We start from the raw sequence: 16,211 nt of genomic DNA, 5'->3' as shown, positions 1-16,211 counted from the left end.
TTTGCTATATCCATCATTAACATTGTACTACACTTGAAATATGTATTTTATTTACAAAAAAAAGTTTTTCACAGATATTTTGGTCATTGTTATTATTCTAACATAGTGGTTCTTGATCTTTTAAACTGCTTCCTTGGGTCGAGGGTCATCATAGAGGAAGCATCTAGAGAAATGCTCATTTTATTCAATAGATTTATTGATAATTTTGTTTCTCAGGCATCACATAACATATACAGTTAGATCCATATATATTTGGACACTGGGACAAGTATTACTATTTTACCTATTTACTGAAATATATTCCAATTGAAGTTATACAATGGACATGGACATAAAGTGCAGACTCTCAGACTTCATGTTAGGGTTTCCACATTCAAACTGGATGAAGGGTTTAGGAGTTTCAGCTCGTTAACATGTGCCGCCCTCTTTTTAAAGGGGACAAAAGTAATTGGACAATTCACTTAAAAGCTATTTCATGGACAGGTGTGGGCAATTCATTAGTTCTTTCATTATCAATTAAGCAGATAAAAGGCCTGGAGTTGATTTGAGGTGAATTCTTTGCATTTGGAAGATTGAGGTGTGAACATACAACATGCGGTCAAAGGAACTCAGTATGCAGGTGAAACAGGCCACCCTGAGGCTGCGAAAAGAGAAAAAAACTATTGGAGAAATTGCCACATTAGGAGTGACAAAATCCACGGTTTGGTACGTCCTGAGAAAGAAAGAAAGCATTGGTGAGCTCAGCAACGCAAAAAGGCCTGGACGTCCACGGACGACAACAGTGGTGGATGATCGCAGAATCATTTCCATGGTGAAGAGAAACCCCTTCGTAACAGCCAACCGGGCGGCGTTTCATAATACAGATGGACAATGACCCAAAACACACAGCAAAAGCAGCCCAGGACTTTATTAAAGCAAAGAAGTGGAATATTCTGGAAAGGCCAAGTCAGTCACCTGACCTCACCCCCATTGAACATGCACTTCACTTGCTAAAGACTAAACTACAGACAGAAAGACCCTCAAACAAACAGCAACTGAAAGCTGTTGTAGTAAAGGCCTGGCAGAGCATTAAAAAGGAGGAAACCAGCATCTGGTCATGTTCAAGACTTCAGGCAGTCATTGCCTGCAAAGGGTTTTCAACTAAGTATTAGAATTGAACATTTTATTTGCAGTTATATTAATTTGTCCAATTACTTATGAGCACCTGAAAGGAGGGGATTGTGTAGAAAAATCACTTTAGTTATGCAATGTTTTTGTTCTACCCACTGAATTAAAGCTGACACTTCAACTGCATCTCACTTGTTTCTTTTAAAATGTATTGTGGTAACGTACAGACGTTTGTTAAAATCTCGACTTATACAGTATAATGGAAGTTGTCCATGTTTATTAATTAGGGATCTATCGCTAAATCCGCTTTCTATACCCCCTTGTTGTTGTAGATTACATTTTTGTAAGTGTTATAACAACCTTTTCATTTAAAACGTTGGTGGGGGAGGGCGCCTGTTACCGTGGCTTAAGCGATTTGCATTTGATCAGGAAAACACAGACATGCGATCCGCCCTTTGCCGTAATTCAGGTGTGTTGGGCGTGTTTCAGCTCCAGGTGTAAATTGAAAGTAAAAGTATGGCCAGAAAATGGCATTTCGTGTAGGACGATAACTGGGTTAATAAATGCGCATATAGACTGTTTGTAAAAACGAAAATATACAGCAAAATTTGGTCTTACCTTGCATAGAAACAGTTCTTTGTACAAGACTATAGGTGGCTATGCAGATCCATACTTTCAGCGCTATTTTGATCGTGTTGAAGTTTGTCATTAACTCTGATGGTATGTACATTTTGAAGAGAGTTTTACGTGTCTGGTAACTCGTATAATAATGTTGAAGAAATTTCATTGAGTACGTTGTTCTTATTTTGTGTGTACTAATTATTATACGAATATTTGATTACCAGATATTCAAGTAACTACGTTGCAATGTATGTTCAGTGCTTATTATTTAATGCTTTGAGGCATTAAGTTATTTTATATCTCTTATCCCTGTGGCAGGTTTCCTGCTACACGGCTCTGCTGGTCCTCTAACAGCCCGGCTGGGAGGAGCTGTACTGCTGCCCTGCTTTGTGGACAGACCCCTGCCTTTGGAGGAGCTGGAGGTGGACTGGAGAAGGACTGATTCAGACACCATCGTGCACCTATTCCAGGGGGGTCAGAGCAGACCTGAATCACAGGGGGACGCCTACAGGGGCAGAGCCCACTTCTTCTCTCAGGAAATCCCCAAAGGCAACTTCTCTCTGCTGCTTGAGGAAGTGAGAACTGCTGATGCAGGAGTGTACAAGTGTGTGGTTTATACAGAGCAGGAGAACCATGAAACACGGGTGGAAATACAGGAAGTAGGCAAGTGAACCTTTCTGATTTATAGGAGGAGGCGAGTATATCAGGGTCAGAGGTGTGACGTCATATGTCTGTAGTGGCTCTGTGTACAGTATTTTATTTGTAAAGTAAGAAACTCTTACATTACATTCCACCATTTGAATTACATTACATTATTATATTCACCATTTCATCCAAATTAGTGATTATCCGTTGGTTATGATGAACGAGCTCTTCAATGAGTTAAGTTTACAGAACGTTCAGTGTGTTTTCACTCGCCTCTGTATCTTGTCTCTTTACTAGAGGAGGCTGAAGTTGGCTCCTTGTTCTCCTTATTCGGATTTTCCGGTCCACCTTAAATGCAATGACGCGATTGCGCCAGTAGGGGGACTCATTTAGCGAGGCTTACCTTCAGAACTTCCTTTGGCTTTCGATTGGACAGGTGTGTCATGGACTGTTGAGTTATAGAGTCTAATAGCACTCGGTAGGAATGATTTCCTGTATCGTTCCTTAATGCAGCAGGTTGAATGAGTCGGTTGCTGAAGCTACTCTTGAGTTTCTCTAGTGTTTTATTTGGGGGGGGTGAGAGGCATTGCCCATAATTGCCAGCAGCTTCACCAGTATTCTGCCCCTGCCCCCCTCCTCCACACTGACAAGCTTGGAGCCAACAGCAGACCCAGCCTCCCTAATGAGTTTGTTCAGTCTGCTGCCTTCCTTTGCTTTGATGCTCCCCAGCTGTTTGCTAACAATAGTAACTCGGGTTAGAACCTGATTTAGGATAAAGCCATTACAGATGAACAGATCCTAGGTTATTGCTCCTGTCCTAACTTTAGACAGGAAATGTGTATTACACAAGCTTCCTAACCGCCAAAATCTTAAACAAACTCCCTTAACTTCATGACAACTACACAGCCCTGATCATGGCATGATAAAAATGATATATATTGTTTATATTGCTGTCTAAAAAAAATCTTGTTTTTATGAAAAAAAGCTGGCAGGTGGGTTTGTCAGAATAATTCTGCAAAAAACACGGCAAAACATAATAATCATTATGGAACAATGTAATAAAAATATACAAAGTACTAAATTACAGTTTAAACCAATAAATTCAACACTGTATTTATGCTGAATTAGCATGACAATGTTACTGCCAACCAGTTCTTCAGTAAGACTTACATCCAATTATCACTTATTGTCCATTGAATCCCATTCAGTTTCACTGGAAATACCAAACAAACAATATTACTGAAGTGAAAAATTGTCATTGTTGGCACAACAATGAAACATGTCCTCAGCATTTAACACAGCAGTGAGCCACTATTATTTAGCACCCAGGAAGCAGTGGATGGGAATGGTACCATGCTGACTGGGGATTCAAACCAACAACCTTCCAATCCCAAACACACCGCCTTACCCATTAGATCACCACTGCCATTATTTGGTAGAAAATCCTCATTATGTGTCATTAAACTGAATTTTTCTGTAAATTACTTTCAAAGGTTGTTTATAATGTAATGTTTTTGATGCATTAATCATTTCTTATAGTGAAAGCAGCATCTAATTACTGTAATTTTGCATATAGACAATGTGAATAAATCCCAGCTAATTCACATTTACCTGACTGTCTATGTAGTATCAAGGAAGTTACACATAAAAGTAACGCAGTACAGACAGAGGTGGAAAATTCTTGTCCAGAAAATGCAAATCCAGACCAGGATTTTGTTTCAACCAACCACACTGAAAATAAGTCACTTTGAATGAGCTCAGTTGAATCATGTACAGTGGTTCCACCCAAATAGAATGAGTATTTTGAAAATGAAACGTTGATTTTAAGTTGATGCATTGACATTTTGTTCTGAGAACAGAATATAGTTAAATTAAATTCACATTTTTTTTTCATGTCTAATTAATCTAAATGAATCACTTTAACTCATTAAATTAGGTATATAATCTAACAGTAGCCGTTGTAAAAGGTAACTGAAAGACAATACAAAACATTGTGAAGGGCTGCAAAGGCATCTGCTCTGTGGAACCGGGTTAAACAAAACCCCAAACCATCTGCTTTTGTGAGGGGAACATTGGGATGGGCTTTGTATTACCAAACAACACAGGATGGAACTCTATGCTTCTTGTTATGCAGCAATTGCCGCTCATTGTTGCTCAGATTGTACAGGAGGTGGTTCCAAGCAAACAGAGGATGCAGGACCAACCAGTTACATGTCTTGTACCCACCTCCTCTACAATCTGATTGGTTATCTCTCTGAACCAATCACTTTTCATTCTGCCCTTAAAACATTTTTGTGTAACAAAACTCCTACAAGCTTAGTGTGGTGCCGGATTCGTCTCCTGAATCACATATGCCAAGTGTCAAAGTTTTAAAAGTGATGCATGTTGAAATGAAAACAACCACAAACAAATAGGAGGGGAAAACACACAGGTTGCCAGATTGTTTGATCTTTCTGTTCTTGTTCCAGAGCGGCTGGTGGTGACGGGTGCAGATGAGCCTGTCTATGCACATACTGGAGAGGATGTGACTCTCAGCTGCTCTGTGGACACCCATGTTAATGTGACAGAGCTTCAGGTGGAATGGAAAAAGACAGACGATGACGGTGACATCTTGGTGCTTCTGTATGCTGATGGAGAGAACAGACCAGAGTCTCAGGATGGGAGATACTCTGGAAGAGCTGAATTCCTCACAGAGGAAATTCCCAAAGGAAACTTCTCAATGAAACTGAGGAAAGTCAGGACTGAAGACAAAGGAGACTTCAGGTGTGAAATCCACTCAGATACTGATTCTGCCAGTACAACAGCCAGGATAGCAGCACTGGGTGAGTCAGTAGAAGGACTGTTTTTAACATGCATCTCAGCATAATTCTGTGTGATTAAATCACATTTTCATTCTGGTAAGTCTCAGTGGTTCTGTTGCAGAATGACCTTTATGCAAATGCCATGAGGTTTAATCTGCTCAGTGTAACCGTAGAAATGTTGAAATTTTGTCTAGTTTTAAAAACACAAAATGCATTAAATGAATGAATGAATGAATGAATATTTGTTTCAGGCTTCGGTTTTAGTGCAGTTTTCAGCTCTGTCATAACAGGTATTATATTAGAGTGATGCAGTGTAATGTGTAATTATGGTTTTATTATTAATATTCACTTAGGAGCTACAGAGAACCTGAGAGTGTGACTAGGAAAATGCAGTAATAACATAAGTTTTAAGAATAATAAGTATTATTCTTAATTGTCCATAACATCGTATGACAGAGTAATACAGTCAGAAAGCCCTTTGTGACATGTGGTGTATATATATCCAAATAATATACTGTATGGAAATATGAAAGATCTTATATATTAAATCTGTATGTTTTCAGGCTGGAGAACAGTTAGGAATCACACACTTACTGTATAGACATAACTAGATTTAATCATAAATTTCTGCACCACTCTGTGAGACTAAACGGTGTGCACGTGTCGATTATGCTGCAGCAAGACAAACAGCCCGTTTTAGAAAATGACTAATGGAATGTAATTCTGAATATTTTAGGTTATTCATCCCTGCATTGGCTGATTCTGGGGCTGTGCATCGCTGTCACACCTGTAGTCCTACTTACTGGTGCTTTATCTGTCAGGAATTTAATAAAGGAAGGTAAGTGTAGCGTCTGCTCTGTCATTTCTAGTAATTATGATGACATCAGTGGATCCATGTTTGCAGCCACTTATCCTGTAGAGGGCATCTCAGCAGATATGGGGCATCAGGCAGGACTGTATCTACACAGGGTGCCTGTCCACTGCAGGGCTTAACTGTGATGTAATTCACATACTTTGATCCTGTTTCTCTGGTAACAAACACATATGTGTGAATATGAATAATTTCAGAAAGTTTTATTACTATAAACCCCTGCAAACCAAAACAATGAACCAAAGCTGATGTCCTCATTGAAATTATACTAAAATAATGCAGGATCAAAATTTGGTGAGACTGACAGTCTGTACTGGGTGTCTGTAGGTGTGAATGCAGCAGAATGACCATCTGAGGATGGCTGTAGATCATTACACTTTGCATGAATCATCACCTAATGATAAAGATTATGTGGTTAAATCTGATTCTACTTTCTGTCTATAGATAAAAGCAAACAGGCTCTGCTGAGTCACTGTTCACATGTCACAGTCCCACAGATCATGGTTTCCGCAGCCTTCATCCTGTGGGGTGTAACTGAAGGTGAGCCCAGTGAATATAGTTTAAAGCAGCTTTACAAGGAGACAGATTTTATTGTTTTTGTTGTGCAGGCAGTAAGAAATAAACAGCAGCAGCATAAACAGCAACCTGCTGGGGATTAATTATGTAAATGAGTGACTCTGTAATCTGAGGCTGATATTGAGTATTTCTAATCTACACTGTGGTGAGTCACTTTTAAGGTGAAGTTTTCTTCATAAATGAACTCATAGTTATTTATAGTTTGATATGTATTTCCTTAAATATTATTTTATTGACACTGTGAGTCTGTAGGATCATGCAGGTTTGATTTTCTTTTCTCAAAATGAGCATCTGCTTTTCTGTATTATCTGCAAGAACAGGGAGATTAAATACACTGTGATGAAATAAAGATATATTTTACATCAGCAGAGACAGCACCCCCTAACGATTAATTATATAATTTTAGATATTAGCAGACAGTAATGAAGTGACAGGTTACATGAAATCCAATGTAAATTTCAGCAGAATAGAAGGAAAGAACTTATGAGAAGTTAAGAAATTTAAACAGGAATAACATTGATCCTAGTGCTGCATTCAGAACTGGGGAACAATTCTATGGCTTCCCACATAAATACTGAAAGAGGAAAAGATTCCTTCAGTTTTATCAGTGATGGGGGGGGGGTGTGGCTCAGTGGGTTATGATGTTTCCCCTGCTTTTGGAGGGTCGCTGGTTCAAATCTCAGACTTGACAGAGTGATTTTACACATGGGCCCCTCAGCAAGGGCCTTAACCCCCCACTGCTCCCGGTATGTTCTGACCCTGCTTCACTCTGCTAAATAAATAAAACTTAATGTTACCTGTTTCCCAGGATCCACAGAAGAGGCCTTTACTTGTCCTGCCATCAGCCTGATGTATATCCTGCTGTTGATAAATATGGCTCCATATCGGAAATCATTCCCAGGTATGTTTACATATTTCCATGTTTCCTGTCCTGTTTCCTACACTTAATGTTAAAGGTGGTTGTCACTGTTTGGGGAAAATAAACTGTAAAATAAAGGCAGGTGTTTATAATTAGTTTGACCAAGACAGCGATCACTGTCAGCACTGTGTCAGAGCGGTTTGGAGAGGAGCAGCCGAGAGCTTCCAAAGGACCATAATTAAAGAACCAAAGAGCAGTGAAGATCCATAGTATCAGGCAGGAGATGGAGACCCTCAGGTTCCAATACAAACAGGCAAAAGAAGAGGAGAGCAGTGGCTTGGCTCAGCTGATGTACATCCTACACAAGAAGATCAGGGTCCTCCAGTGGGCAGAGTGGCATCGGAGACGACACTGTGAAAGAGCCTGAAAGCACTGCATTCATCACCAAGCCCTTCAGGTTCATGAAGGACCTGTTAGGGCAGAAGCATAGCAGCAAGCTGGCCTGTTCAGAGGAGGAGAGGGACCAGCATCTGAAGCAGATGTATAGCGACCCAGCAAGAGATCAGGACCTGGGAGAGTGCAGCACAGTGATGCAGCCGACCGAGGCAGCTGTGCAGTTTGACACGTCAGACCTGCAACTGAAAGAGGTTCCTGAGGTAGTCAGGAGAGGATGAGCAAGTTCAGCTCCAGGCCTGAGTGGCTCCCATGCAAAGTGAACAAGAATCACCTTAAACTCTTTCTGTGCCTGTGGAAGCTCCTCTGAGTCGTCTAGAGAAGGACCAGTATATATTTATAAAAATTACTATTCTGATTAATAGCAGAAAGTTTGCACATGGGTGATATATGTCATAAATGAGGAAAATATTCATTACATTCTCTAAAATGTGAATGTATTTTAAGCGTCATTTAACATCAGGTACGAATTAGCAGACTAAACTCCCATTTTGGGTCCATTTTTCTTAAGCAGCAACGGAGGCAAAAAAGATCCAAGTGAAAATCAAATAAGGAGAATTAAAAACAAATAAAAAGGGTGGGTGGAAAAGTTATGTGTGGGAGTGATTTAGTGAAATAGTTACCATGACAAGTGAAGTGCTGGTAATGTCATGTGTAACATGGTATTAGTATTCTTAATGCTCTGTATTTGGGAAGATGACATGCAGAGTTATAGTCTGACGGGAGTAAAGATGTCAGTCTGTGTTCAGGCTGCTGCTATTGAAAGAAGAACTTTCACTTTAAGTTAATGTTTATTTATTTAAAACCAGCTTAATTCAGTGTAACATGTTATCAGATCGTCATGCTTACATGTATCCTACTGAGAAACACTGGTAATGTGTGATCGGGGGCCGGTCTCTGATACTTTATTCAGGTGGGTGGGAGGTGGATGATTTATATGTACATGTGGATTCGGATGGAGTCAGAGCTGATCTGCGCATCACTAATGGTGACACAGCTGATCAGGGAGGCTGGGAGAACAAAGACAATCTGTCAGTCCTGTGGCCTGACCTGGAAAATGCATAAGGCTCAATTCCACACAAGCTGGTGCAGCTGCCTCTGGTGGAACATCGTGTCCCCAGTAATCAGAGATCAGTGTGAGGCTGAGAGCCTCCTCAGGAGCTCTTATATCAGGCTGGAATAAGGCTGAGACCAGGACCATCACAGGCCGCATTATCTCTGTGATCCTGCTCTCTGCTGCCATGAACATGCTCACAAAATCTGCTGAACCAGAGTACAGAGAGTCTAAAACAGAAACTGCCCAACAGCAGCACTTATGGATGAGATAACAGTCACCACAGAGTCAGTCCCAGGACGTCACTGGATCCTGCAGGGGCCTGAGAAGCTGATGGGGTGGGAGTGGATGGAGTTCAAACCTCCAAATTTAGGTCCTTGGTGGTGAGGTGAAGGAAGGTGGATGAGAAATTTCAGTTCAGTATCGCAGGTACTGACATCCCAACCATCACAGGGAAGCCTTATAGGAGGCAGAATGTTTGGCAGCATCCTGAAGGACACAACAGGCATCAAGTCGACCTGCACTGAGTTGGATGTCTGGCTGAGATCAGTGAAGCAGTCTGTCCTACTGGGGTAGTTTAAAGCATGTCTGTACCAGCATAGTATTCTTCCAAGAGTCCTGTGGCCACTCCTGGTTTATGAAGTGTGAATCCCGACAATAGAAACCTTGGAGCAGAAAGTCAGCAGCCACCTCCGGAGACTGAGCAGCATGGCTCTCCTTAGTTATCAAAGCAACCTGTGACTGACACTCAAGTCCTTGGAGGAGGAGTTCAAGGTTACAGGAGCTGGGAAAGTGTTGCTGTACAGAGGGCAGAGGCATTTCAGGTCCAGAAAGTAAAAATCCAAACCATGATTTTGTTTCAACCCACCAGTTGAGTATAAAGAGTCACAGACACAGAGACTCAACTGGTTGGTTGAAATAAAATCTTGGTCTGGATTTTTACTTTCTGGACCTGAAATGTCCACCTCTGACAGAGGGTCAAGCGATCTGAAGGTGGCCAGAGCTGGCATAATGGTTTTGCAAGCCAAGTTTAAGGCTGCGTCACAAGATAAAGGTAGGAGTGGTGATTCAAGGCTGAGCTGGACTAGAATCCTTCTCCACGTCCCACCTTAATCACTCAGGGAAGGAAGAAAACTTCCGGGTCCAGCAGGAAGTGAGAGCAGCAGTGAAAGAGGAGAGATTGTGCTGGATGGTGGGAATGAGGCAACAGGAGGTTTAGTCCTGCTTCCCCGTTGCGAGCGCAACACATATGATTGCTGGTTCTCCTGCAGCCCAGTTGCTGTTGGTATCAGGGTTGTAACAGTGCACTGTCCAGCTCTTACACTGTAATGTGGGTCACAGAGGCTTTTACTTTGAATAAGGATCTTCTGCTGCTAATGTGTGTAAAACGATCATCTAACAGCTCATGATGATGAATTTTTATTTAATTTGTCGTTAAGGAATGAATGGTCATTAATGGTCTGACACTGTTAAATATTTTTTCCTATAATTAAGGGTAGCTGGTGTGATGTATGATGGGTTGAATTTAACATACAATTATAAATCCCATTTTTATTTTATTTAAAAAATAACTTGTTTTTATTTTTGCAGTTACATGGCGGAATATTATACTCAACACTCTGAGAATTGTATTTCCCATCATTATGGTCGGTGTCCTAACAGGTGAGTTTAAGTGTAATTAATGGTTATTAAACATCAAAGTAAGCAGGATAAAGCAGCAGCTCCTGGTAAAATATTAAACACACTATGGTGCATCTTTGAAGATGCCAAACATACTTCAGTGTTTTAGCACAAACTGCTCATTTTTCATCTCATTACTGTACTGACTTTAGGTGATTTTGTCGCTCTCAGCACGTCAGGTTTTAAAATACCTTTAAATCAGAGCCCGATTCCCACCTGAATCCCCATCTTACTTCCCCACGCAGTAACCCAGTTAAGAGGGGTGTTGCTTAGCAGGGTGGGTAAGACAAGGACCTGTAACCTGAAGTTTTCCTTCTCAGGTCCTGGGAGAAGCTCGACCTGTTTACCTTTAGACAGCTGCTTAACCTGACCTGCTCCAGTGCCCAGCTGTCTGAAAGGGGACTGTTTTAAATAGATAAGAAATTAGGATTATTTAACATTAGGGCTGCATGGTTATTGGAAAAAAATCACATCACAATGTTTGATATTTTTTGCAATATATGCTGCCATATTTATTAAACAAAAAAGAAGCTAAAGCCTTATGTTATATAAGTCAGTGGTGTTGCCACAAATTATAATGACGAATAATACAACTATAGTTACATTTATACATATAGTTACATTTATATAGCGCCTTTCACAAACTTGTTTTGCTTTACACTAAAACAAAAAGAAAGAGAGATCAGAAATAAGTTATGGAGGAAAATACAGAAGAGAGATGTTCAGGGAAAAGAAATGTCTTTAATTCAGATATGAATGGTGGAAAGTCTGGTGTGTGGAACAGTGAGTAGATTATTATTAGAGGGTCTGAGAGAGCGAGAGGGTGAGCAGGGAGTCAAGAGCTCACTGAGGTAGTGACAGGGACGGATTATGGGTTGTGTGGGCCCCTGGGCAAAACGTTCGCGAGGCCCCCCCCCCCCCACCACCACCAGCACCACTGCCACAGCCACCACAATTCAAGGGCCCTTGGCAGCCAAACGCCCTCCCTATAGGGTCAGGGGCCCTTATAGGCAGAGGATCAAAGAATGTAGGCCCTCTAAAATAGACAAACGAAAATACATTGTTGATAAGCGTTGCAAATTGTTTTGGGCTAGGGGCCCCACGGGCCGCGTGCAACCCCAAGAGCCCCTGGGCAGTGGCCCCACTGGCCCGGTCCGTAATCCGTCCCTGGGTAGTGAAGTTATGCAGAGCTTTATAAGTGAGAAGCAATATTTTCAATTTGATCCGAGACGGAACCAGTGACCAGTGTAGCTGAGAGAGGATGGCTGTGATGTGAGCGGAGCGTTTGGTGTGAATGAGATCTCAAGCTGCTGGGTTCTGAATATACTGCAGCTTTTGTATAGATTCTGCAGGGAGGCCAATTGTAATGTTTAAGAAGTTATGAAACACGAACACACAGTCCCATCTTCTCTCTGACTTTATTCTCTCTCTCTGAACCCCACCTCTTACAACCTCATTTCCGGAGTTCCATCACCTATCTTAACCTCGGCCATGGGGACATCTAGAGGACACTCAAGATATAACATTCCCCTTCTACCTAAAGGAAACTTTATACTAACATAATAAATATACTGTAATATAGCCTTGGAACTTACAAACTTTTAAATTTTTTTTCATGAAGGTATTAACCCCAGTGCTCACCGTTCACCTATTGACAAGTATAAACGTCACTAACATTTATCTTCAAATTTCCTGGTTGTAATTTTAACCCTTTAGTACAACACAGAATAGTAAATTATTTTGCATCCTTTACATAATCTTTAGTTCACGATGGTGGGTTTCTCTCCCTTGTACTCATCCTCAGTGAACTGGGTACCATCTCAGGAGCCTCAGTAATGGGCACCTGTGTACTTCTTGGACAGGGTGACAAACGAGCTGCATTCCACCACTTCCCATCTCTCAACACGAAGGTGTTTGGCCCAATCTGTGTTTGTACCAGCAGTGGATCAGTGAACTGGGACTTTCCGTTCCTTACTCAGAAAGGCTTTAAGACTCTAACCTGGTCTCCAGGTTTTATGGTTGTGGTGCCTGCATTACGTCTGTAGTCGGTGTAGTGCTTGCTTTTCTGTTGGCAGTGCTCCACTCTCTCCCTGACCTTAGAATGCTCCTCTTTCCTCAGAATAGGCAAGACATCTAATTTTGTACGCATTAGCCGGCCTCAAAGCAGTTGAAAAGGTGACACGTTTGTAGTGGCATGAGCCGTAGCTCGAAAACTTTGGAGCATCATAATTACAGCAGATTTCCAAGGCAGTTGGTTTTTTCAGCACATTGAATACACTGCTTCAAAATTTTGTTCCACCTTTCTACAGAGCCCTTTGCCTGGGGGTGGTAGATGGTAGTACGAATGTGTTCGATTCCTCTTTCTGTGAGAGAATCTGCAAATGCAGTGGACGTAAACTGCAGCCCATCGTCTGTAGACACTGTACATGGATCTCCTTCTCTTGCAAAAAACGCACTGCAGAAATGACAGTACAGTCTCCGTAGTCACATTAGCTGCGAATGCTACTTCTGGCCACTTACTAAACTAATCAATCATTGTGATTGCAAACCAGTCGGGGGCCACAGTGAAATGGTCCCACAATGTCGAGAGCAATGTGTTTGAACGGTCCATTCAGAAACTCCACAGGTTGCATTGGGCGTGTGTATATTTTTGCAGCCTTGTCACTGCTTTGACATTCAACACAAGAGAACAGAATTGAACTCACTAGACAATCCATGCCGGGCCACCTATACAGTTCCCGTAGCCTCTGTTTGGTACACACAATACCCTGATGTCCTTCATGTGGGAGGTGAATAATCCTAATACGAAGTGAAACTGGCACAATCAGACGCGACCCACGGAAGACAAGGGGGGCTTCCACCGCAAGTTCATTCTTCGCCATGAAGTATGGAACCATATCCACAGAAACATCTTTTCTTGCTTGCAGCAAACCGGTTTGCATTCTGGCCTGCAGCTGTAACAGTTGGGTATACGACTCACATTCCGTCATGAACTCTGCCACTGGCACTGCAGTATGCAGGGGAGATATTCCTGCCGCGAGGGCAGGTCCTTCGACATGCTCATCGTCTAGAGAGCACAGCGAATACGTGACAGGCAGTCGGCTACCTGATTCTTAATGCCAGGCCGGTGTGTCACATCATACTAAAAGCACGTAAACCTCGTGGACTAGCAGGCAATTCTCATACCAGCTAGGTTCATGCCCTTGGTGGCCAGTAGTGTTGTAACGCCTGGGGCCTCCTGTATAAACAGTGCGTACGTACGAAAATGTTGCGTACGTCCGTTTCCACGCTCACGTCGAGATATATAAAAACGAAACTTGACGTACCGCTACGCACATTCTCACGGCAGCTCCACACATGGCGTACGCACGTTTCTGCTCGGTTTTGTACACGGACGGCTCCCAGTGGTAAATCATTGCTACTGTGGTTTTCCTTTTTTAACTCACAATCATGACGCTGACTTTATCCAATACAGGACATTAATTGTATGTTGTTTACAAATGTACGGAACCTGATTTTTATTCAATTTGTAACAATAAAACGGTGCAGAAAATGACCGAACTATTACAACTGCGGTGGCAGCTCTTACGTTATTGGAAGATGTAGCTTATGGAAGAATTGGAAGAGAGCGTGTATTCAGGGATCATAGTCAGGTGATTTTAATCAACACCAAGTCGCGCCATGCCTGCTGTATGCGACGGCATAATACGCTTGTCACCAAGATATATAAAATTTTCTTACACTGTGGTCGAACAGGCAAACATTAAAGCATAATTTGCAGCGATGTCCGGTTTTCCCAATGTAATCGGAGCCATTGACTGCACTCACATTGCTATAAAAGAACCTTCAGAGAACGAACTTGCTTATGTAAATAGAAAGCACTTTCACCCTATTAATGTACAAATTATGTGCGATTCGAACATGCGTCTCATTAATATAATAGCAAGAATGTAAAGCAGGTAACCAAACACTGCATTTATTTTTTAATTCTTTTAATGTGTTGTTAATATCACACATCGTATCATTTAGATGTTTTAATTCGTTGGCAACATCTCTTACAGCGTGTGCTATTGCATTTTGTGACTGCAGCACAGCTTCAGTCAGCACACGGCCGGACGGTCGCCCCCCGGTTTCCGAGGCACGGGAATGTGTGCAGCCAGCGCCCAAAGATGTGCTCGGCACAGCAGCACCATCGCCGCCTGTGTCGTCCTCGGCACTGGGGGCACCTCTTGTACTATTGTCTGTAAGAATAAACAAACAATAAACAAAAGTAACACCGCATCTGCACCCTAATTGTTATTCATAAACATGCAAGTAATTCAAACAAGTATGCTACGAGAAAAACTTACCCACGCTAACATCGGCGTCCCCCTCACCCGATAAAGTGAGAGACCGGGGATTCCGCTCCCTCCGCCTGTGCTGTTAATACTCTTACGGTGAGCGGCCACTCGTTTTGTCACGTCGACTTTAACGTCGGACCACTTCTTTTTAATTTCGGCCAGGGTACGAATAGATAAAAACACTTTTAACTGACTCCACCACGTTCTGCCGCTCCGTCAACTTTAGTGCTGATGCCACTAATTAAACCACCAAATAATATAACTTTTCTTTTCTCGATTTCTGTTAACATGACCTCCACTTCAAACTCACTAAAATACTTATTTTTCCCACGTGGTTTATCCATTGTTGTTTAAGAAAAACTGAACAAAGCGGGTATTTATACAGATTTACATATGCAAATATGCATAATCATGGCCGGGTCTGGGGGGGGGGGGGGGGGGGGGTGGCTGTGGGCTCGTTCACGTACGTAAAATTTCGCGCTCATTGCCATTTATAAATGGAATGTGCGTCGATCTGTGCTTACGCAAAGTTTTATGCATCTGGATTTTTTCTTGCTTACGCACATTCCTAGTTTTGTCCGTACGCCATGTTTTAGTGTGAATTCTACGCACGTCGTTATACATGAGGCCCCTGGTGATTCGTTCTGAGAGTAAATCGCCGACCCCACAAGAACGTTCTCCAGTTTTCCACTGCCCATATGCATGCCAATGCCTCTTCTTCGACCGTAGAATACTTCCTCTCAGCTGGTGTCAGTGTGTGAGAAGCAAATGCCACAATTCTCTCACTATTATCAGGAGGGAGCTGAGTTTAAACTCCTCCTAGTCCGTAATCTGAAGCATCTGTAGTTCCAAAGGTATATAAATTTGGGCCAAAAATCGAGAGAGCTGGGCTATTCATGAGCATAACTTTCAGTTTTAGGAAACTGTCCTGAGCTTCATCAGTCCAGGTAAATTTGGCCTGGGCTTCAGCTCGAAGAATATTTCTCAAAGGCTCCACAACTGTACCACAGTGTGGAAGAAACTTACTGAACCATGAAGTAAGACCCAAAAAGGAAGGCAAAGCGGGCATGACTGGAGGTGCTGGGCCTCTGCAATAGCAGTGATATGACTGGGTGTAGGTCGCAGTCCTTCTTTGGAAATGTCTGAGGTATGTGATACTTTCCTGGTTGAAAGCGTACTTTTTCAGATTAAGAAGAAGTCCGAA

At 42.0% G+C, this 16,211-nt stretch overlaps 1 protein-coding gene across 2 annotated transcripts in view; it reads left to right on the top strand.

The window, feature by feature from the left end:
• Nucleotides 1-1,623: 1,623 nt before the first annotated feature.
• LOC125705352 (uncharacterized) overlaps nt 1,624-16,211 on the top strand; it is a 148,972-nt gene continuing 134,384 nt past the window's right edge. Inside the window, exons 1-3 of one of the 2 annotated variants that reach the window (XM_048971885.1) lie at nt 1,624-1,827; nt 2,047-2,391; nt 4,842-5,195. In XM_048971885.1, the coding sequence (XP_048827842.1) occupies nt 1,767-1,827; nt 2,047-2,391; nt 4,842-5,195 (760 nt within the window). In that variant the 5' untranslated portion in view covers nt 1,624-1,766. The remainder of the gene's footprint in view (nt 1,828-2,046; nt 2,392-4,841; nt 5,196-16,211) is intronic. The other variant, XM_048971887.1, reaches the window with a different exon arrangement.

This window comes from Brienomyrus brachyistius, chromosome 12 (assembly GCF_023856365.1).
Source record: "Brienomyrus brachyistius isolate T26 chromosome 12, BBRACH_0.4, whole genome shotgun sequence".
NCBI classification, from domain to species: Eukaryota; Metazoa; Chordata; class Actinopteri; order Osteoglossiformes; family Mormyridae; genus Brienomyrus; species Brienomyrus brachyistius.
Note: the sequence above shows the minus strand (reverse complement) of the source record. Positions and strands in the feature narration are given on the sequence as shown.